The sequence below is a fragment of the Erythrolamprus reginae genome, chromosome 2 (genome assembly GCF_031021105.1).
Source record: "Erythrolamprus reginae isolate rEryReg1 chromosome 2, rEryReg1.hap1, whole genome shotgun sequence".
Classification (NCBI taxonomy): Eukaryota; Metazoa; Chordata; class Lepidosauria; order Squamata; family Dipsadidae; genus Erythrolamprus; species Erythrolamprus reginae.
In genome coordinates this window covers 142413169-142438044 of record NC_091951.1, presented here as the reverse complement: position 1 = coordinate 142438044, position 24876 = coordinate 142413169, and the positions used below count along the sequence as shown (strand labels likewise).

At 41.2% G+C, this 24876-nt stretch overlaps 1 protein-coding gene across 1 annotated transcript; it reads right to left on the bottom strand.

Moving 5' to 3' along the window:
* Positions 1–4063: 4063 nt before the first annotated feature.
* On the bottom strand, positions 4064–24493 carry LOC139159440 (cytochrome P450 2C5-like). Its single transcript, XM_070736757.1, is given in 10 exon segments — positions 4064–4293; positions 6590–6816; positions 8596–8768; positions 8770–8783; positions 11233–11368; positions 14425–14601; positions 16401–16561; positions 19897–20043; positions 22257–22419; positions 24317–24493. Coding segments are annotated over 10 exon segments (1563 nt in total). The 3' UTR covers positions 4064–4105.
* Between the last annotated feature and the right edge of the window lie 383 nt (positions 24494–24876).

The following is a 24876-nucleotide window of genomic DNA, read 5'->3' as shown; positions in this document are numbered from 1 at the left end:
ACCTTAAAAGTATTCAAACGCCTGGGTCTTTCTCTTCTGCTGTGGCTGTCTCGGCCACTGCCAACACCCCCCCCCCAACAACAAGGTCACCTGTCTCTCCCCAAAGGGACAATGATGGCTCACCACCAACACCACCATCAACGGCAGCACCGGCGCCACCAGAAGCAGCAGCACCGGCAGCAGCAGCACCACCACCACCATCGCCAAGCATATCTACACCGTCCCAGGGAAGCATTCGCCAGCTGTCCATCCATCAAACTTTTGAGAGAAAGTGGAGGTTTGGGCCATCCCACCCACGAGCCCTTGCCCCAAATGCCAGCATTTCACAGCTGCTTGCATTTGAAATGCTACCCTACCACCTGGTTGAGACACCAAGTTTCAGGAAATTTGTTAAATTGGCTGTCCCACAATACTCCATTCCCAGCTGCTATTACTTTTCACGCAAGGCCATCCGTGCCCTGTACCAACATGTAGTGGTGAAAATTCGGTGTGCACTGCAAAATGCTGTCAGTTCCCGCATCCACCTCACCACCGACACGTGGACCAGCAAACATGGCCAGGGCCAGTACATCCCTCTCACTGCCCACTGGGTGAATGTAGTGGCGGCTGGGAATGAGGCAGGAAGCAGTTCAGCGCATATCCTTCCACCACCCAGGATTACTGGACATCAGTCGGTGCCTGCTGTTGCCTCCTGCTCCTACTCTGCTCCCCCATCTTCTTCCTCCACATCCAGTAAGCACAGCCCGGTAACCTCCTACTTTAGAACGACCATGGTAAATGGCAGCACACGGTGCTGAAACTCATCTGCTTGGGTGAGAGACCACACACCATCCAGGAGCTATGGACCGGCATCCAGGGGCAGACAGATGAATGGTTGTTGCCACTGAACCTGAAGCCGGGGAAGGTGGTGTGCGACAATGGGCAGAACCTTGTGGAAGCCTTGGGTCGAGCTGGGTTGACACACATCCCTTGCATGGTGTATGTGGTCAACCTGTTGGTGCAGAAGTTCCTGGCCAATTATCCGGGCATGTCGGCGCTGCTGGATAAAGTGTGTGCAGTGTGCGTGCACTTTCGACGTTCCCACCCTGCTTCTGCTCACCTATCTTCCCTGCAGAGGAACTTTGGCCTTCCCGCCCACTGCTTCATCTGTGATTTGCATATCAGGTGGAATTCCATGCTGCATATGCTTAAAAGGGTGTGTGAGCAACAGCAGGCAATAGTGGATTACCAGTTTCATAACCTCTGGTCAAGTAGAAGTGCAGACCCACAGCACCTTACCCCAATGAGTGGGCCTCCATGAGGGACATTTGTTCCATCCCTAATGTGACTAATATGGTCAGCGCTTACAATTCCATCATCAGTGCTATCATCCCCATGGTTTGCCTACTGGAAAAAACCCTTCAGACCATGCAGGATGTGTGACAGGAGAAAACAGAGCAGCAGGCAGAACAGGAGGAGCAGGCGGAGGAAGGCCCATTTTCCCAGCAAATCCATGTCTTGCAGGGTGGGGGGCTGTGCTGACAGCAGCCAAGTACTCCGCTGTCCAGGCAACATAGAGGGGGAGAGGAGGAGGAGGAGGACTTGCAGCAGGGCAGCCCCCAGTGCAGCTCACAGGCACCAATGGAGCGTGGCTGGAGGGGGGAGCAGGAGGAAGAGGAGTAGGAGTAGGAGAGACCTGTTGCTGAAAACATCGCCTTGACTCTGGGCAGCCTGGCTCACATGAGCCACTACATGCTCCAGTGCCTGCGGAATGACCCCAGGGTAGCCTGCATCCTCAACTCGGCCAGTTACTGGGTGGCCTCCCTGCTGGATCCCCATTATAAGGACAGCATCACCTCCTTCATACCAGCACCCAAGCAGGAGCACAGAATACGTGAGTACAAATGTGCGCTTGTGGACACACTATTGGAAGAGTTCCCACAGCAATTGGAGTGCCCAGTGGTGGCACGCGGAGGAGTAGGATGCAGTCGGCAACGCAGCGGGGACACTGGCATCACCACAGGGGGGTGGCTATTGTCAGACATTGCAAATATGTATGAGACCTTATTCAACATCCACAGAGATCCACCACCCTCGGATGTGATGTCCCATAGCAGAAGGCATCACATGACCCACATGGTGGACGAATACCTGTCCACGTGCATGATGGTTCTTAGCGATGTCTCCACCAACTTCAATTTTTGGGTAGGAAAATTGAACATGTGGCCAGAACTTGCCCTCTATGCCCTGGAAGTGCTGCCCTGCGGCAAGCGTCCTGTCAGAGCACGTGTTCAGCACCGCAGGAGGGGTCATCACTGACAGAAGGATCCGCCTATCCACAGACAACATTGACATACTGACATTTCTTAAAATGAACAAGGTGTGGATCACAGAGGACGTTGCTGTGCCACCACCTGAGTGAGTGGTTACAGCGTTCGCTACCACCAACACCAACACCACCCTCACAGTTGTAAAATTCATGTTATGTATGTATATAGTCAATTATATTTTTATGGTGAAAGTTTGGGTATAGTTTGTGTTTGACTAAAGTTTGTGTTCAATAAACCTATTTTTTGCACAGATTTGTTCTGAGAGTCTAAATGGATGTTCCTTCCAAGTTGTGTCACCTATTGAAAATCTCAGATATCCATGTGTATTTTCATGGGAAAACTTTTAGTGTGTCCTGAGTTCGAATCCAGTCAATGGCTGTACTGTGCACCTGGCCAGGAAGACAAAAATTCTTTTGGAAAAATGGTTGCAGGGAGCCTAAATGCAGGGAGTCTTTGGAGATGGGTGGTATACAACTCTAATAAACTATAAACTATGTCCCCTCCCAGAACTGTCACCGTTTGTAAATCTGGGATATGCAGACTTATAGTAATGGGATGTAATGGTCTGGTTTGGGTTTGACAAAGACGATTTGTGTTCTCTCTCCACCAGTTGCAATTTGCCATTGTGCCACTCTTGTCCAGTGTGCAAAGCCATCCAGCCATGGCAACAGAACAAGAGAAAGAGGAGGTGTCCAGGGCATCATCTGGGAAGGATGATGAGACCCAGATCACCGATCCTGTAGCTTATTGCAATGTAGGGTCTGAGAGTAAGGCTAGCGGGGAGGAGTCAGTGGAAGAAGATACCAGGGGTGACAACGAGGTGCTAGATCACACGTGGACCGAAAACCCTCAGTGTTCAGTCTGCTTTTACTACTGCCCACAGTGACCAGTGACCCAGCGTGCCACATAGGATTACTGTGAAAAAGGTGATGCCTGCCGCATATCGGATTGCTGTGTAAAATTTGGTGGGTGGACGCTGTTGCATCCTCCTGCTACTCTGCATCCCCCTGTTCACTCTATTGCAAATTTAATTTGTGGGCAACCACAGGGCTGCCTTCTTTCTCTGCCTTTCCTTTTTCTATGCAAGACAAAGCCACTAGCGCTTTCTCTCAATTTAATTTGTGGGCAACCACAGGGCCGCCTTCTTTCTCTGCCTTTCCCTTTTCTGTGTAATCTGAAGCCTCTAGCACTCTCTTTAAATTTAATTTGTGGGCAACCTCAGGGCTGCCTTCTGCGGCTCTATTTTTCAAAAGTTTGGAATTTGGGTTCAGGTTCAGGTTCGAGGTTCGGTGACGTCACCCGAATTTTTTGCAAAGTTCGCCCAAATCCGCCAAACCAAAACTTTGTTGGGTTCTCCCATCACTAGTCTTAGGTTGAAGTTTCACTTTAAGTTCACCACTATTTTTTTTTGCTAAATAAGCAAACATTAATAGTTTTCATTTAAATAAATTATTTATTTTAGATACTATTAAGAAATTACTTTCATGTTACAGTGAAATGATGCATCACTGAAAATTATATTACACATGAAACAAAATATAAAACTGGATTCTGTGTCCATGCAATCTAAGAGAGACAAGGGAGTGTTGATTCAATTTCGTTTACCAGGATTACTAAAAATATTTCACAAAAGGCTGACATAAAAATTAATGACTTCTTAAAAACTTAAATATTAATAGTTTTTAATTCATTGTAGTTTAATTGCAAATAAATCGTATATTTTCACCTGATTTCACCCAGGTTAAAATTGAGGTTAAGAATATTTTTTGAGACAATCATTTCTTTTTTATGCTAAGTTAAATTTTACGTTTGATTGCACGTAGGTAGCGATGCTTTCCATTTTTTCTAAGTTCTGTGAACAAAGCCTCCAAGTTTATTTCTTTAGGGTCTATTGTCAGTTCAAAAGTGAAATGCTGGAGCAGAATAACAAAGAACAGGAACATTTCCATGTCAGCCAATCCCTCTCCTGGACATGTTCTCTTCCCTGTTAAAAGAACATACAAGATAATTCATTAATTGTCAATTAGTTAATTAATTAGTCCCTTTTTGAAATGGAAAGCTATAAAAATCAAATAAAAACATGCATATATACACAATGTCTTTATGGAATCCAGAAATAAGAAATGAGATGGTCATAGTGTTTCATGAAATGGTTTTGAGGGAAACCCACTGAAACCAAGTTGATGGCTCGACATGAAAAAGACTTAAAGAAGCTCTTGTTGAAAGAAATAAGAAAGACTTAAGAAAATTATACATGAAGTTTAACCTAGAGAGTGCAAAACCTACTCTGTTGTTTAAATAGTTTTTTAAAGGGAAAAAACCCTAAGATTGCTATATGTCAATACACAATGCCAAACTAATGCAAGTAAATGGAGAAGAAACTCTAGCAGTAACTGCTTTTATCTTTCTCTTTCAAAACTTCACAGGAGTAGTGATTGTAATCATGAAATGAAAAGATATTTGCTACTTGAAAAAAAGGTTCATCACTATTTACAATGGAGAAAGAGGGAAGAGGAAAGAAAGAGGGAAGGAGGGAAGTATTTCAATAGGAAAGTGAACACAAGAACAGTGGACTCGGGGCGGCATACAAGATGCTTAGAACAAACTTCCAGCATATGTGGCTGGTAAATCCACAGTAACTGAATTTAAACATGCCTGGGATAAACATATATCCATCCTAAGATAAAATACAGGAAATAGAATAAGGGCAGACCCCCACAGATAGTGTCCGCAACTTGGGTTTCCTCCTGGATCCACAGCTGATCCTTGAACATCATCTCTTGGCTGTGGCCAGGGGGACCTTTGCCCAGGTCCACCTGGTGTACCAGTTGTGGCCATATCTGGACCAGGAGGCTCTGTGCACTGTCACTCAAGCCCTCATCCCCTCCCGTCTTGATTATTGCAACGCTCTCTACATGGGGCTACCCTCAAAAAGTGTTCGGAGAATCCAAATGGTCCAGAATGCAGCTATGCAAGTTGTCATGGGTGCACCTCGATACACCCATATAACACCTATACTCCGTGAGCTGCATTGGCTCCCTATTAGTCTCCAGGCACAATTCAAGGTGTTGGTTATTACCTATAAAGCCGTATATAACTCAGGTCCAGATTATTTATGGGACTGCCTCTTGCCACATACCTCCCAGAGAACAATTAGAGCACCCAGAATTGGCCTCCTCCAGGTCCCATCAGCTAAACAATGTAGGCTGGCGGGGCCACAGGGGAAGGCCTTCTCTGTTGCTGCCCCAACTTTATGGAACCAACTCTGCCCCAAGGTCCGTATGGCCCCCACCCTACTGGCTTTCCATAAGGCCACAAAGACCTGGCTTTGCCGGCAGGCCTGGGGCCCCTAAAAGAACCACTAGCTGTCCATGTGTTTGAATTGGTTTAAATGATTTGTGTGTATGCTATTAAATTATCTTAGTTTTAATGATGATTTTAGAAATTCGTTTTTTCTTTGACCTTTTAATTATTGTTGTTAATTTTAATTTTATACTGTTGTAAGCCACTCCAAGCCTTCGGAATTGGGCGGCATAGAAGTCAAATAAAATAAATAAATAAATAAATAGTTGGACCATGAGGTCTTTTTCTGCTATCAATCTTCTATGTTTCTATGAAATGTTTGGTTAAGATGACGGAAATTCATTCAGTTACTTATTTAGAGAGAAAGAAAATAGTAGTTATATTTATTGCTGTCTGAAAACCTCTTATAAACCATTTTATGATGCAGAAAAAATACTTCTGATTTCAGTGATTAGGAAAAAAATGTATAACAGAAAATATGAAGCATTCTTGTAATCTTAGAGAAAGATATTTTTGCAATCATAGCTGTATTTGTTTCTAAGATGCAAAGAAAATTAAAAGCTTCCATTTCTTTTTATGCTTATTTAGGTATTCTTTTCTTTGTAGTTTGTGCTAGTTTTTATGTTCCTATCATAATCCATATTTCTCTCCTTGATCTATGACTACTAGTGGCTTTTTCAGGGGGAGGGGAGAGAACCTTCATTCCATGAAGAGCTTGATAAGAAGCAACATTGTCTCTTCTGGCTTCAAGAATTTGAACATTCTCCTTCATGATTCAATTAGATTCTCTCAATGATTTCCCCATTTACCTATGTGCTGTATGTTCCTAGGATTCTCTTGAAATTAATACAGATACTTGGTAGGGCAGTCAGGAAGAAGAGCATCCATCATATAGGTGATGTAACAAGTTAGCACTTGTAGTTTTGGACAAACCTGAAGACCCCAGAACACTTAATCAGCCATAACCCCTCTGTTACCTGCAGAGAAAGGCAAGTAGGCATCATTCTTTTGGAATTCACCCTTCTCATTCAAGAAATGACCTGGGTCAAACTTCTCAGGATCTTCCCAGCAGAGAGGATCAAAATGCACCGAAAACCACAATGGAAGAACATATGTGCCCTTTAAGGAAACAAGAAAGCATAGATAGCAGAAGTGGATTTTTCCCATAAAGAAACAGGCTGTTAATTCTTTCAAAAATGAGACTCTTTAGAAGGTACAGTATGAAAAAGTACCAATGATGCAATTTACAAGATTGCACCCTACCTGGGCTTTGACCACTGTGTATTCACAAGTTTAAAAAACTTACAGAAACGTATGTTAATAAGATGTTATTTTAACAGACAGGAAAAGGCAGATATAGTGGGAGACATGGGGTAGGCCACGCCTGGGAAACAAGAATTCGCTCCCTAAAAGCGATTCCTTGTTCTGACCCCATTGTCTCAGCTCAGAGTACTGGTGACAAGCGAAATGCGGACCCTGAGCTCAGACTACTGCTACTTAACGCCAGGTTGGTTGTAAATAAAGCTCCCCTCATCCAGGATTTACTCCTGCAGGAGGAGGCTGACCTGGCATGTGTGACTGAAACTTGGCTGGGCCCACATTTCCTCTCTCTGAAATGTGCCCAGTCAAGTTCCAGGTGTGTGTGTGTGTGTGTGTGTGTCACATGTTTTGTCAGCTATGAATAAATTAACTGCCTTGAAATGGCCCTGGGCTGGGCCTAGACGCAAAAAGGAACTGTGATGCTCCTTCAATATACCAGGGTGATCTGACAAAAAAACCACACATATATATATAAATGGTATTTTTATGCAATCACACAAAAAATGTTAGTATGCCATAGTCCCAAACCATTGGGAAAGTGAAAAAGGTTTTTAAAGGAGTCTGCGGAGAGGGGCGGCATACAAATCTAAATAATAAAATAAAAATAATAAAATAAATAAATGTATACTGTTGGGAGACATATCCATCTGGTTCAGTTCCAAGTAGGAAGAAAGACCCTGAAAACATGGAAGCTGATTGGAAAGATGGTTTAATGGAGCGGAACCATCAAGCATATGATCCTGGTGCAGCTGAATACATGGAGTGGAGAGTGTGGGTTAATTAATACCTTTTCTTGAGCTTCCTGTTCCTGTGCAAGAAACGTATTCTATAGGCTGTAGTCAGACTCCCATGGGGCCATGTGAGGCCATGTTTGTCTGAATCAAGTTTGGTTGAAGCTTAGAGGGTGATGAAGTGATGAAGAGCCTTGAGTTCTAAAAGGGTGTTGGGCATTTCCTATGACAGCATAATGGCTTTGTCCTGATTTGAATCTTGAGTGAGGGCTAATCCTGAGGCTGAAGGTCTTTTGTTTTGTAGATAAGATGGCCTAGTCTTTCTAGGGCTATTAACAAAGGTGGGAGGGGGCTGCTTTCCAAGAACGTATTTATCCTTTTCTCATCCATTTTACCTTCTTAATATTTCCTAAAATATTTTATTATTCTAGGAGTGGTTTGGATGCTAAATTTTTACAATACAAAACAATTTTAATTAGAAACAAAAAATATAGTAACCGGTCCTTCGACTATTTCAGAGATATACCATTATTAAGGCAGAATTATAGAATCCAAAGGTGACAGGCTAAATCCATTAATCCATTTCACTGTTCATCCTTTTGGCATTTGGGGGAAAGATTTCCAGAAATTTATTAAGAATAAAAATTATAAAAAGACAACTAAAACATCCTCAGGTCTTTGGTGCAAGCAAAAAACAATTGACTTTTATCTTTAAGAATCTTAATGAAATTCCGTGAATCTATCTCCGCCAAGATGGAAATGTCGAGGAAAAAGATGATATTTACAAATAAATAGAACATACTGTAAAAGTGGCCTAAGAGTTCAAATGATGTTCATAAAATATAAGCAACATATCGCAGAAATGTGATTGCAGTGCACTTATAGGTAAAGATCTGTATGCAAAGTGGACCCCAGACTTTGATTTATCATACCTTAGGATGAAGTGTCCTCTGAAATTTACATCCTGAGTTGTCATATGTGGTAAGTTCTCAATCTCTCCTTGTAGATAACGTAAGATCTCATGAAGAAGCGCTTTGATATAAGTCATCTCTATCCTATTCTCCAAGGTGGGGGCACGATTTGCTCCCACAACCTCATCAATTTCCCTGCTGGGCTTTTGCTATAATGAACCATACTTTGTTAAAGCAAAGAAATGAGCCGAGGTGACGCCAGTGGGTAGAGTGCAGTACTGCAGGCTACTAAATCTGACCGTAGATCTGTAGGTCAGTGGTTCAAATCTCATCACTGGCTCAAGGTTGACTCAACTTTCCATCCTTTCGAGGTGGGTAAAATGAGGACCTGGATTGTGGGGACAATGTGCTGGCTCTGTTAAAAAGTGCTATTGCTAACATGCTGTTATGCCTTTTGTTAAAAGGACACTATAAATAAATAAATAAATAAATAAATAAATAAATAAATAAATAAATAAAATAAATAAATAAATAAATAAATAAATAAATAAATAAATAAATAATAATAATAATAATAATAATAATAATAATAATAATAATAATAATAATAATTATTATTATTATTATATTAAAAACTATTCCAAAAATGCACTGATGTTTAGGTATGGAACATCAAGGATGCACTCTAATTTCTTCCATCCCAATTTCACAGCTCCGTGGGATCATTCTCATAGCATGTTTGCCATGTATTGCTCCTATCCTGATTGGAAGAAAACAGATCAACATAAATACACTATTTCATCTTGTGCCCTTAAAGGATAGTGAACAAAGGTTATCCATTTAGCTTCTTTGCCTGACACTGTAAGGGCAGTGACTAGCAATTTTCCCTGGCTGGATGTAGAACTGCATCCAATCATTTCCCCATGCCTACTCTCTCCCCCTGCTTCCCTAGAGGAGAATTACTCTATTGACCTTTAGATGGCATCTCTTTAAATGAAAGCTAGCAGTCATCCATATTTGTTTAATTCTGATGCAGTGGCTACATTAATGTTCTTGGAGTCAGTGCCTGGGAGAGGCCTGTTTTCGCTTAAACCACACAGGTTCTCCAAAAGACAGCCTATACAGTATGCTGTTCTCATCATATAAACCTGTAGAAGAAAAACATGGCTATATTTTGAAGCTTTACGTGTACTATTTTGAATGGTACACTACACTTACAAGTGAAGTTACATGAAGAGACAAGATGAGGATTCAGAGCTTTCCCAAGAGCAATTATGACCACTGGGAAAGTACTAGGACAGTTAGAAAACCAAGGCTGAGTAAATTAAAAAGTACCTTTTTAATTGTAATTTCAAAGAATCACTAAAATAAATTGTCATTAAAACAAGGACTGCCATATTTGAAATATGGGAAACATTCTCAAACATTGTTAAAATTATTCCACCCACATATAATTTCAGCACAGTCCTGCTGAGCTAGGAAAATATTGATGCATCCCTATGATACACAAATTATCCCATTAATTTTAGTCAAAATATTTCACATGCCTGATATAATAGAATAACAGACAGGGAAGGGACCATGGTGATCTTCTAGTCCAACCCCTTCTCAAGCAGGAAATACTACCATATTTTTCAGAATATAAGACACACCTAGATTTTAAAGGAGAAAAACAAGGGAAAAAAGTATTCTGATCCAAGTGGTGTAGTAATATATATTTAATAAAATACCAATGTAGCAGAAATACTTTTGCAGTCACATACACTTTTTACAAACTTCAAACTTGACAGGTTTAAAACTTGTAGATTTCAGCTCCTAGAATTCCTCCTCCAGTCATGCTAGTTCAGGAATGGGAGTTGAAGTCCACAAGTTTTAAACTTGCCAAGTTTCAATGCCCTTGCACCCCTAACCCCTAATTCAGGGGTCTTAAACATGACAGCTTTAAGACTAGTGGACTTCAACTTCCAGAATTCCTCCTCCAATCATACTAGATGGGGTAATTAGAAGGCAAAAACATCCCCAGTGTTTGCCAAAAATGGACCATTTGTTGCCCATTCTTTCACATTTTTTTCCTTCCCCCAGTCCCCAGAAGCTCTCTGCAGGCTTTCAAGACTCTCTCTCTGCTGCATTTTTTGCAAAAAATGAGCCCATTTTTTGCAAAAAGGGGATGTGGGGTGGGGGGCTTTGGGAATATTCAGTGTATAAGACACGCTGAAATTCCCACCCTCTTTTGGGGGGTAGGAAGATGAATCTTATACTCTGAAAAATACAGTATATCATTTCAGACAAAGAATTGTCTGATCTATTCTAAAAAAAAAACTTGCCATGTTGGAGTAACCACAGCCTCTGGAGGCAAACCATGCCACAGATTAATCATGGAGACCTCTGAAACTCTGTCTATCATGGCAGGCTAATTCTTGCTGTATTTTATTCTAAGCATGATCTACATGTGTGCGCAAATCATTAAAGGGAGATGTTTAGCAGAACATTTTCATTACTTTCATATTGTATGAAGTCTCTTTAAAACATTTATTTGGAAGGTTTGTCATTAGCATTTGGATTGTCACTCCAAATATTTGGAAACATCTTGGGAAAAGTGGCAGGAAAATGTCGCCTTTTATTTCCAGGGTATCTAAGAATCCAAATTACTCCATATACCTTGGATATGTGGGAAGTAAGCCAGAGTGATAAGGCCAAATGAGATGGCATTGCTTGTGCTTTGTGACCCAGCCAAGAAGAGATCAAACACAGACATGACCAAATCTTCGCTACAGATTATAGAAGAATCTTGTTCCTGTAAAATAAGATGAAAATCAAATAAAGAAGCAGAAATTTGTAACCTTATCATCATGTCATTAACTTGTCTTGCTCGACCAATTTATAGGGTAGGCAGGGAATAATCCAAACTGGACTCCTGAATATGCTAATTTGAATGCCCACTTCAATTTAAGAGGTGTTGTGCTCAGGTGGATCCATATTTAAATGAAAGAGAAACAGCTGGGATCCAAATGAGCTGCTTTGATCCAGTGGTTAAAGTAGCAGGGTAGAAAGCAGGAAATCATCTTAGCCAAGTTAGCCAAGTCCTATATTAGCCATGAAAACCAGCTGAGTGATCTCATTTTCTCAAGCCCAACCCACCTCACATTATTGTTGTTGCTGTTGTTGTTGTGAAAATAAAAAGAGGAAGACATGTTACATATTTTCATTGCAGGGGTGAAATTCAGCCTCTGTACTACTGGTAGTGGAAATTTTGGCTGGCCCCATAGTGTGGAGGCAATGGGGATTTTGCAGTATCCTTCCCCTGCTATGCCCACCAAGCCACACCCACAGAACTGGAGGGAAAAATTTTGAATTTCACCCCTGGTTCACTGCCTTGAGTTATGAGCCTCGACTATTGCAATGCGCTCTACATGGGGCTACCCTTGAAAAGTGTTCAGAGACTACAATTGGTCCAAAGTACAGCCATGCGAGCTAGGTACACTCACATCACACCAACACTCCTCGAGTGGTGGTGATGGCTTATGCAGGACACCCTGCATTTTCTTTCAACATCTTTCATGCAAATTGAGTGCTCTAGGGGGTAGCTCCATTTTTGCTACCCCACTGCATCCCCCTCCCCCCCCCCATCCAGGCAGCAGCCCTCCCTGGCTCCACTCCAGAGCACCCAATTTGCACTGAAATATGTTGAAAGAAAATGCAGGGCGTCCTGCATAAGCCATCACTACAGTGGGATAGTAAAAGTTTTGGTAGCCCTTCACTGCATATATCTCCCAGAAGCCAGTTAGAGCTCACAGAGCTTTGTATTCTCAGGGTTCCTTCAGCCAGACAAGGTCAGCTGGCAGGACCATGGGGAGTGCCTTCTCTGTGGTGGCTCCAGCTGTATGGAATAAACTCCCCCTGGAGATCCGCATAATCCCCACTTTCCTGGCCTTCTGAAAGTCTTTGAAAGCATGAGTTTGCTGGCAGGTCTGGAGCTGATGAATGATCCTATCCTGTACCGGCTGAATGGATATGAATGTTTTAATATTAATGGTTTTTAAAATTCTTTTATTGTATTTATATGTATGTTTACACCATTGTTCGCTGTCAAAAGACAGTAAGGAGGTGGGTGGTGTATAAATCCCATTAATTAATTAATTAATCAATCCTACCAACGTTTTCTATTACAATGCTGGGTTACTGGTAGTTACGGGAAAAAGAATGGGTAATAAAAGGCAGCAAAAGAAGCTGTTTATTTAATTTTATTTATTTAATTTCCCACCTTTTATTACATGAATTAATTAATTCATGTAATAAAAGGTGGGGAATTAAATAAATAAAATTAAATAAACAGCTTCTTTTGCTGCCTTTTATTACCCATTCTTTCTCCCGTAACTACCAGTAACCCAACATTGTAATAGAAAACGTTTCCGTTTTCCAAGGAACCATCTCCCAGCAATAGGATTGGCCTGTCACATGTGCTCTGGCAGAAGAATCATGCTCCAAATACCATGGGTCAAGGAACTGCAGCTAGCCAGGTCTGGGAGAAGAGCCTTTTTCTTGCTGTGGCTCCTGCCCTCTGAGCATCCATCTCCCTTTTACAACCTGAGCTTTTGAAATCTAGCTCTGAAAAATTACATTCTGTTTACAGACTCTCTTTTCTCTGGTACCACCTTCCATAATCCTTTTCCATTCTGGCCAAGCAAAAGCCACAAGGCTTCGCTTCTCTTAATGCTCAAAGGGCATTTGCTACCTCATAACTCAAAAGCATTCAGATTAATCTTGGAATGAAGGTTTTGCTGACCACAATCTAGCCACCTGGCACACTGTTGCACTCTTTCACATGGTAACAAGTAACTAATACATAAGTAACAACCACACAATTTCCCAGTTTTGGGACTACAACCTCCTTGCCAGGAGGGAGGACATAGCTGGTTTTCTAGGGTCCATCTTACAAGAACAAGGACATTTTTAATCCTCTTCTCCTTTTTTAAGAGTAGAAAAATGAATAGGAGTCCTATGATAGAAACTCTTCTCCTATCTTTCTCCTTTTAATCAGGCCACCAAGCAAAAATTCAAAGATCATACTACTGACATTTAGTGGGTAGGATTGAAATAGGAGATGCAACCCATGCTCCTAGCCTCATTCTAATTATGAAACACACACACAAACACATGCACACACATATCCTAGCAACCAAAACTATCCATTCTGACACCATACAGCTCCTAAAATGTTTTCCAAAAATTGTCACTGAATTATAGCTTAAGTGCAACAAATTGAATAGGTCGTTGTTTAATTTATTTTGAGGCAATTCAATCACACTCAGTTCTTGCTCAATCATTTTAGGGAGTGCCTCAAAAGCCCATTCTCCTCAGGAGTCTCAATCCTGATAACATTCCTATGCTCTGCAGGTTTACCTACTACCCAGCTGGCTTTACTAACTCATAACAGGATGCAGATGTGGTCTATGGTGCCTCCTTCAGTGCTGAAAAGGAAACAATGAGGCACACTACAGTTTCTTAAGGAGTGACTTTGTTTGTTTATTTCATTATTATTATTATTATTAATTCGATTTTTTAATGCCACCCTTCTCCTTAGACTCAGGGCGGCTTACAACATGTTAGCAATAGCACTCAGAGCCAGCATATTGCCCCCACAATCCGGGTCCTCATTCACCATGGCCATTACTCCTGCATATTTTATTGTAGTATTTATGGTAAAGTTGGGAGATATTAGTCCTTTTATTTTCTGCTATCTCAATAAACAAATTGTTCATCTCCACTGGCATCTCAAGAAAACAGAACACAACTGCATAACTGAAACCTTTTCCTTTTTGTACTTTTGTTCAACATATAATTGTAATATACCTTTTCTAATTTAAGGAGGAAACAATCAATGAAGTCTCTAGGATTCTCTGGATCCAGGGTCTTCTTGTGAGCCTCCATTTTATTCCTAATGAAGTCACAAACTTTGTTACAGTCAGAGAAGAGTTTCTTATGAGGCCCAGGAAGAAATTTCATGATATTTGGCAAAGTGCTGTATAACTGAAATATAGTGATAGTAAAAGTTAGTCATTCCTAGTTCATTTCTTGGGCTCTAGCTCTGGAACTGCACAGAAAAAAGTATTTCCCTATAAAGGCGCCCTTTTATTTCTAGCCTTTAAAAAAAAACAATATGCAACACCATATACATATATATTTGCTTTATTGTGTTACTAAAACTGGCTCCCTCAACCACTGTTCACTCTAAGCTGTGTGTGTGCGCACACATGCCCCAAAATACCCACACACACACCGTTTTCCAAGGGTGTGCACTCCGCATCCCTCTGCCAGCCCAAGGGGGGGCGGGGGCAGGGAGGCACCGGCAGTAGACATGGGTGGAAGGAAAGGGAGCCGCAGCCGCCCCTGCCTCCCCACGGTGCCTCCGGCCCCCTCGCACCCCTGGCCTCTCACCTCTGCCCCCCACCCGCCCAAACCGCCCCCTCTCTGGCTTTCTCCTTCTCCGCCTCCCACCTTGGGGCGTGACTTCTTCTGCGGCAGTGGCTGCAGCGGCGGTAGTCGCTGCAGCTTCTCCTCCTCATATGCGCTCCCAGCCAGTGGGCTGCGAGAGGGTTTTCTCCGCGCGCTTTGGGAATGCCCACCCTGCCCCTCTCGCAGCCACTTCACTGGGACCGCTTTCGTCCCAGGCTTTCAGCAAGGGGGCTGCAGTGGAGGCAGGGCAGGCATTCCCAAAGCGCTTGGAGAAAGCGTTCTCGCAGTCCCCTCGCTGACACAGAGAGAGAGAGAGAAAGAGAGCAACAGACAGAGCAAAATAGAAAGAGAGAGGGAGAGAGAAAGTAAGTGAGAAAGAGAGAGAGAGAGAAATGACTCTTGATTTAAAGTATATGGTAAAAAGCACCCAAATAATAACAGAGAAATAAAACCCCAGCCTCGTGTGTGTGTGTGTGTGTGTGTGTGTGTGTGTGTGTGTGAACTCTTGAACCATTTCCAATAGGTTATACTGTTATTGGAAATGGTTCAAGAGTTCACACACACACACACACACACACATACACACAAGGGGGAGGAGACAGGGATGGAAAAAGAGGAGAAGATAGTAATAATAGTAATAGATTTTGGTTTTGTTTTATTATTAATTTCTTTTAATAAAAAAGAAGGGATTTTTTTTCTTATTTGTGTTTGTTAGTTTGTTTATACTTCTATGCTGCCCAGTCCCAAAGGGACTGCCGCTCAGGCACTATACTTTTCTGCCCACACACACACAAAAATAGAGGGAACATTGCCCTCAACATTTAACTTTGCAAAAGTGTTCCTCATAGGGAAATACGTTTTGAACCAAGATATCTCAGGCAGACTAATTTGCAGAATGCATCCAAACTCTGAGGTCCATGACATAAACATTGTCATAAAAATTTCCTGTGCTGATGTTTGACTATGTTTTACAGTTCAGTGTGGGCATTTTTAAAAGGCAGATACCTCTCTGGGGATCTCCCTGAATTTTTAAGAGGTTTTCAAGTGAAGGAAGAGAAATATTTGAACAATTATTTATGAATGCCTTCTTGAAACAGACATTAATTGAGCTTAGAAGACTTAACTGAAAAGCTTTATGCATCTCTGATAACTCTGGAAATAATCACTGCTAGCTAAGTAGCAACATATGAACTAATCAGGAGCAAGAGAAACAATCACATGAACAAGAGGTGAAATATGATTCTCACAAATACAGCTCTTATAAGGCCACTATAAAAGTACCCATTTTTGTAGGTTGAAGGGAACTAATTGAAGCTTCTTGCTCTTAAACAAAGTGAAAACCCTGCTTGTAGAAGCACATACAGTTGACATACCACTCCAGGAGCGCTCAGGAAGAAAATATTAAATTCCTCCAAGATTTCCAATAGTTCAGTGATAGTTTTATCTTCATAAGAGTATCGATTTCCAAAAAGCACATAGCACAGAACATTAGAAACAGAAGCTGTGATGGTTGGGAGTATATCAAAGGGCTGACCTAAAACAACAAAAAGGAAGTAGTGACCCCATTTTGCATCCCCAAACCTTCATCCTAGTCATTTTGTTAATTTCCTTTGCATTCTATTTAAATTCTTTACATTCTATTTAGAGTCGTGGTGGCGCAGTGGTTAGAATGCAGTAAGGTAAAGGTTTCCTCTGCACAGGCATGCTAATTGTTTCCACCTCTAGGGGGGTAATGCTCATTTCAGTTTCTAAGCAGAAGAACCAATGCTCTCCAAAGACGTCTCCATGGTCATGTGGCCGGCAATGTCAGAAGCAGAATTGGAAGAACTGCAAAGGTTCACCGAGGGCAAAGCAATCAAAGCCTTCCCAGAAGCGACACAGATTGTAGAGACAAACCAGAGGGAATTGGCAAAAGAGGAATTCAGCATAGTTATACAACTGCCTTCATTCAGAAACTAGCCACCCTCTCGTCTGCCTCAGGAAGAACAAAGTCCTCTAACTAAAGAAGTAAAAGAATTGAAACAAAGAATAACTGAGCATCTAGAACAGCACAGAAACATCAAAAAAAGGCTACCTGTATTGAAGCTTATTCCAAAGAAACAAATAGCTCAAGCATTAAAAAATACAAATATTTGCAATATCAAGTATAAGTACCAACTCACTGCAAGAAACAAACTAAACAATGTTCAGCATAGCTGCAGTTATAACTAAATACAGTGGTACCTCTTCTTAAGAACTTAATTTGTTCCGTGACCAGGTTCTTAAGTAGAAACTTTCTTAAGTAGAAGCAATTTTTCCCATAGGAATCAATGTAAAAGCAAATAATGCATGCAAACCCATTAGGAATGAAATAAAAGCTCAGAATTTGGGTGGGAGAAGGAGGAGGATCACTGCCGAAGGAAGAAGGTGAGGTGAGGGGAATCAAAAAAATCCAAAACATACACCCGGCGTGAGGCTGCCTCCCATACACTGTGCCAGAGAGAGAAACCCAGGGAGAATGGCAGGAAACTGGCCAGGCCTTTATGCCGCTCTCAAATTTCCTGGGAAATTTTTCCAGGCTCGGGATCTTAAGTAAAAAATGGTTATTAAGAAGAGGCAAAAAAATCTTGAACACCCGGTTCTTATCTAGAAAAGTTCTTAAGTAGAGGCATTCTTAGGTAGAGGTACCACTGTACCTGGAATGCAAAATGAACAAAGAAAAAAAATGAACTGTAATAATGGACTACAAAAATTGAAGAGTAAATTGGAAAATAAGATCAGCAAATTGAAACCACTTACTCAACTTGCTGTTCTAGCAAGCAAACTAGAATAAATGAAAGAAAAGAAGATGAAGAACGAGAAAACTAAAGAACATTTAATCAAGTAATACCACAAAATAGATCAAGGAAGCACTGGCAATAATAAAGCAACAAATAATAGCTATAGCCAAGAAGATAATCATATACCAAGCTCAAAGTGCAAATTATAGGCAGAACCTCCAATTTCAATCCAATCAGAAACATTTCTACCAATCCATCAATAGCGAAATCACAGCAAATCAGACAACACCTGACAAGGGAGAAATAGTGTGGTTCCGGGTGCAAATATAGGATAATCCAAACAAAAACAACAACAAGCTTAGTTTAAAAAGGTGGATAAGAATAAAAAAGAAGTTGAAATGAAAGAACTAGTAATAACAGCAGAAATGGTAAGAAAAAAGAGCACGGAAGATCAAGAATTGCCAGGACCAGGTAAAGATGAACTGCATAGTTTTTGGTCGAAACATCTTACTTCTCTATACCCTCTTATTACCAAGCAGTTTAAGAACATACTACAAGGAGGTGAAAGCAAAAAGAGTAGCACCAGGCAGTTACATGCCAATTACTTGCTTACCAACAACTTTGAAATTATTAACTGGAAGAGTAGCCAATAAAGCCCAACAGTATTTAGTTGAAATTAATCTCTTTCCATGCAGAAAAGAAACTGGATGGACAAAAGATCAACTCCTAATTGACAAAGTAAGTTTGGAAAACTGCAGGAAAAGGAAGAGCAACCTGTATGTAGCATGGATTCAATACAAAAAGGCATTCGATTCTCTGCCAGATATTCAAGTGTCTAGAAATAATAGGAATCAGGAGCAATATCAGATTTTTTGTGCAAAGATCAATGTCACAATGGAAGACATAGTTGCAGGTCAATGGCGAGAGACTGGGTAAAGTTAATATCAAGAGAGAAATACAGTAATACCTCGTCTTACGAACCTAATTGGTTCCGGAAGGAGGTTCGTAAGGTGAAAAGTTCGTAACACGAAACGTTTCCCATAGGAAACAATGTAAAAGTGATTAATGCGTGCAAGGGGGAAAAAATTGCAAAATGGCGCTCTGCTGGGCACCGCCGCCCGGCTGTCACCTTTTAAAACATCCAGGGGGCTTCTCGGCATTGTCACGAATCTGAAGCCGAACCCGAACTTTTGCCGAACTTTTCGGGTTCGGGTTCAGGAGGCCGCCGAGAAGCGCTGCCGCCCGGCTGTCACCTTCTGAAACATCCTGGGGGCTTCTCGGCCTTCTCCCGAACACCGAACCCGGAAGTTCGGCAAAAGTTCGGGTTCCGGAGGCCGCGGAGAAGTGCCCGGCTGTTTCAGAAGGTTACAGCCAGGCGCCACCGCCTGGCGGAGCACCATTTTTACAATTGGCAGCGGCATTTTCGGCCAATCTGGAGGCTGAAACGGAGGTAGGGAATCCCAATAGGGAATTCCATGGGCGGAGCTTTGAATCATGAAGATGTCCTTCCTGGAGGCATACATTTGTATGCCGCCCCTCTCCGAAGACTTGGGGTGGCTCACAGCATAGCAGTAATACAATACATTACAAATCTAACAATAAAAATTAAATCCATTTAAAAGACATTAATAACATAATAAAACCCCTAACTATGCAGTCACACACATTCAACCTAATCTATCATGCAGTAAGGCCAAAAATATAATAAAAAGGGGGAAAGATGGTAAATATGCCCACGCCTGGAGACAAAAGTGGGTTTTCAGCATTTTATCTGGTAATAATCACCCATAAACACAATATCTGGTAATAATCACCCATAAACACAATATTTAGTAAAAAAATACTAAAGTCACACTTTATGGGTTAATATAGGTTCATATAACCGTAAGAACAATGCTTCAACAAAGGCCAAGTATTATTGATAAATAAACAAATAATATCCTTAAAGTATTGTTGTTAAGAGGCAAATATAGGCAGAGGCATTATGTACCCTGCCTTGAGTTAAAGATGTGAAGGAAGGATATACCTAGTCTGCAGAGAGGGGCGGCATAGAAATCTAATAAAAATAAATAAATATACAGAAATAACATCTCTGTCAATGTGAGATCACCTTCAAAGGTTGATATTTTCCCCACCAAACAGTGAACTTCTTCCAATATCCGGTCAGCCATCGACTTCTTTCCCATTCCAAAGTTCCGTAGCGTGGTGAGAGTAAAGCGACGAATAATCTTCCATCTTTTATGCTCACCAATTATCCCTGGACGGATAGAAATTGCAGTAACAGACGACATTGCAGCATTTTTTAAAAGAATAAAAAGCAAGTTTCCCAGGAGTAATTCCAAAAACACCTGAGTGGAGAAGGTATCCCCTGTCCAGATGTATCCAACTCTAATTCATGTCTCTGTTTGTTACTCAAAGGAGCCAACATTGTCTGAAATCATTTCTGTGGCCATGTGGCCAGCATGACTATATGTGGAGGCACATGGAATGCTGTTACCTTCGCACTGAAGTGGTACCAGAGGTGGGTTCCTCCTAGTTTGGACTGGTTCTATAGAATATGTAGAAATGTGGCAGCCTGGGTCGCTGGTACCAGCTGCAACCCAGGCCTGCCATGCCCCCAAGCCAGTTTTCTTGGTGGCGCCATAGGTGTTTTTTGCTGCTGCGCACGGTGCATCCCTGAGCAAACCAGCAGTAAAGGAATCCAGAACCCACCCGAGTGATACCTATTTATCTACTTTCATTTTCATTGTTTCAAACTGGTAGACGGGCAGGAGCTGGGCAAGTAACTGATGCTCAGCCCATTGCACACTGCTAAGATCTCGAACTGGGCTGACAGTTTTATAGCTGACAAGCTCAGTATCTTTAGCCTCCAAAACATCTACCCTTTTCAAATATCACCTCTCCTATGGGAGCTGCACTGGCTATCAATTTTCTCCCATGTGCAATTCAAGGTGCTGGTTTAAAGCCCTTCCTTGCATCCAACTGTGTTATTTATATGACCATCTCTTCCTAGTTTCAACCAATCCATAGTGTAGGGAGGAAAGGAATGTTACGGTCCTTTCCCCTAAAGAGGTACAGTACATCTGATAGGGCCCAAAAGAAGGGCCCCCTCTGTTGTGGCTCCTTATGGGTCCTTTTTCCTAAGGAGGTATATCTGGTAATGCCCAGAAGGGTCTTTTTGTGGTGACTCCCAACTTTTGGAATATCATATTGACAGAGATTAGACTGGCCCCCAGTTTCACAGTCTTTTGTAAAGCCCTGAAAACTTGGTTCATCAAGTGGCTTGTTTGATTATGGGTTTTCACTCAGGGGGTGGGGTTGTTGTTTTTTATTCTTTTATATTGGAATTTGTATTGTTTATAAATCACCCAGAGTCACTGAGATTTGGGGGTGGCCATATAAATGTTCTGAATAAATAAAATGCAAAAATAAAAATGCATTTCTTTTCCCAGGAGTTATTGATGTTGGGTAAAAGGAAAAGAAATTCCTGCCAGCTGGGGGAACAGGGTGGAACGCTATTTCACTGGCAGAAATGGAGTTGTGTGTGCAGCTCCAGCTGACTGGTGGCAGTCACTTCTTGGTTGAGGATTAGTTAATTAATTAATTTTTTATGCTTACAACATGTTAGCAATAGCACTTTTTAACAGAGCCAACATATTTCCCCCACAATTCGGGTCCTCATTTTACCCACCTTGGAAGGATGGAAGACTGAATCACCCTAGAGACGGTGATGAGATTTGAACTTCTAACCTGCAGATCTAGCAATCAGCTTTAGTAGCCTGCAGTACTGCACTTTATCCAATGCACCACCTCGGTTTTTTTCTTTAAATAAGAGCTTCTTGTTATACTCAAGGCCCAGGGGCCTGAATCGGCCTGTGGGATACTTAGATCTGACCCATTGGATTGCCCTGGAAACAGTGAAAGACTGACCAGTGTTGCCTCTGCCAGTGAAACCCAGGCTCATCAGGGCTGTGGGTGACCCTCCTGAGCTTTGTTTTCACTGGCAGATGGTTGCAGGAGGCTGTCACATTGGTAGAGTACTCGAGCCACCACAGGTGCCCATGACAGAAGGGATGGTGAGCTGTGCATGTCCACCCTGACCACACACACCCTCGCAACTGCCCCTTCCCCTGAGGTCAAACACAACCCTGATGCACTGAAATCAAATTTAACATCATCGTTCTAGACTATTTTAATGAACAATATCACTTACTATACGTATTGTGCAATGTACTGCAAATGAAAAAAAAATGGTCTGATTTCTCCATCTGCATTACTAGTAAAATCTGAAAAGGCTGCCTATTTGCCCCACCTACTCCAAAGTATTATGGTTCCTATCTTTTAAAAAATGGATCCAGACCTGACACCAATATCTGGGACGATTCTGGTATTTTTACCTTTCTACTAGGATGGCCAAGTGGAACTGAAAACTACATTTCAAATCAAAGTGAAAATAATCTGTGCACTCACCATAGCCCTTGGTTATTTCATCAAAGAGAACTACAGGTGGTCGTCCACTAAATTCTTCATTATGAGTTACCAAGGCATCTCTCACTGTTTCACATCCACATAATGCAACCATTGGCTTTGTTCCTAACCAGACAGTAAAAACTGGACCATACTTCTTAAGGAGCTGAGAAAAAAGTCCATCAAAGGCATGAATCAATAGGATTTGAGATCTCATTGTTGGATTCAATTGATGTCCCACAAAATCTCTTAGTAACTTTTAAAAAGTGATTGGCAATGAATTAAACAGACTTCCCAATTTAACACAAATTATTTGAAAATACTATGTACTGTACAGTGCTAGATAAATACTTCAGATCAACTTTTCCCAGCCTGATGCCTTTCAGCTTGAATTTTAATTTACTACTATCAAAAGTGTTGGTGGCTGAACATTTTACAGGTAACAACTAGCACCTTGAATGACACCCAGAAGCAAACCAGAAACCAGTACAGCTTCTGAAGTAAAGGCATTACATACATATATATTACATGCATACACACCTGTCCAGGATGTTTCTGCATATGCAGAATATAGTCAAGTAGTCTGGGGATTTATAAGGTAATCTTCAACACAATAAGAACCCAGAATTTTGATCATAAATCACTCCCTTTGTAAATGGATTCACCATGTTAGTGGGCTTGATTTTCCAACCATTTTCACAATTGTTTTTAAGTATGTTATTGTGGTCATTAAATAAGTGACATGGTTGTAACTCTGAATCCAGATGATCCAAACTGGCAAAAAAATTTTTACAAAATGCTACCATTGACCCCGGGATACTGCAGTCATGAATGTGAGCTCGTTCTCAGCACCCAAAATGCAATTATATGACAGATAGTGTGACAGACATAATTTTGAGGATGGGTCACTTTTTTCCAGTTAGTTGTAACTTGAAACAGACTTTAAACATGATACACAATGCTTGCTTTACTTTTGACTTATGACACAATTGTGAGCAAAATGCCTGTTTCAAAGCAGGGGAATATTATATAAATCCCTGCTGATTTTATGACATTTTTGCCAAGCAAATCACTATAGTTGTTGAGTAAATCTCAATTATCTGGCTTCCCCCATTGACTTTGTTGATTGGAAACCAGCTGTGAAGGTCTTGAATTAGAATCACTTCAGGATGCTGCAGCCCTTATAAATGAATGCCAGTCGCTAGCTGCCCAGATTTTGACCATTTGTAACCATGAGGATGCTGTGACAGACATAAGTGGGACGACTGGTTGTAAGTCACCTTTTTGGGTGCTATTGTAACAGTCACAAAGCAAATAATAGTAAGTCAAGCACTACTTGTGTATGACTCATTATTGCTCTAACTATGTGAGAGTCTGAAAGGGATGGGAAATATAATATTTTAGTAAATGAATACATACATAAGAATACTTCCTTAATAGAACATTCAAAGAAACAGGAAAGGGTATGTTACATTATCCACATTTTATTCACCATATAACTTGATTAAGCTATAACTGTCAAGGTTCAAGCATCTCACGAAGCCAGAATTAGGGTTTTTAATCCGTGCTATCTGTATTTACCCAAAGCCATAAGCCATCTATAGACAAAAGACATGATTGTTTATAGCACAAAGTATGAATCCAATTTTGTATTTGTAGTTGCTATAAATTGACTACTAACATTATATTTATTTTGTCCTGTATAACATTCTTTTTTGTTTAATTATACCACTTTGTCCCCAAGAAAATATGTTTGTGGTTGAACCTGTAATAAAAAAAACCCAAGCCAGAGAGAAGTGGGATTGGAAGCAGTAGTGGGTTCTAAAACCCTTTATGTTTGTGCCTGTGCTTTCGCGTGCACTGATACTTCTTTGCTAGTGCAGAAGTGTTCCCGGCAGGTGGGCAGAACATCCCAACACTGGCACTACTGCTTCTTACAACCAGGCTGAACTGAAATACCTGCTTTGCATTATACCCTCAAAATATGGGAGATTGCTAATCTCCCAAAGAATTATTGAATCTCTCATGCACTAAGAAAGGAGTTGTATCAAAGAATGTCGTACCTTTGGGTAGTGTTTATACAGAGGCAGAACATCTTTTTGCAGTAGATTCCCCAGAAAAAGCCAAGGCCTGGGGCCAGGAGGGAGCCTGCCTCTTGCTTGGTGAAACCGGAAGGCCCAGAATGTGAGCAGAAAGATAATGAACAGTATTATTGTCCCAGGGATCAGCTCCGCCTGCATGCTTATTCTTCTGGCCTTGATGGAGTGAAAGAGGTGAGACTTTGGGCTTGAAACAAGTATGGGATATACAGAGAATGAGAGAGACAATCAATTTGATTGGTTGTCTAGCTTTCTCCCTTCCACGCTCCAAGTTATCTTTCAATTTTTGCAGGCTATCAATTGTTCAAAAACATGAAATGCTATTTTAAGTTTTTTTTTAATTAAATCTCATAAACAAACTTGGAGAAGCTGAAGGAATATTCTACTGACATGTACAGAGTCGTTTGGGAGTTGGGCAGTATAGAAATACAATAAATTAAATTAAATTAAATTATATTATATTAAATTAACCCCTTAATTGGGAGTGGAGTCAGAGCAAATGAATGGAGCTGAGCATTTACTAT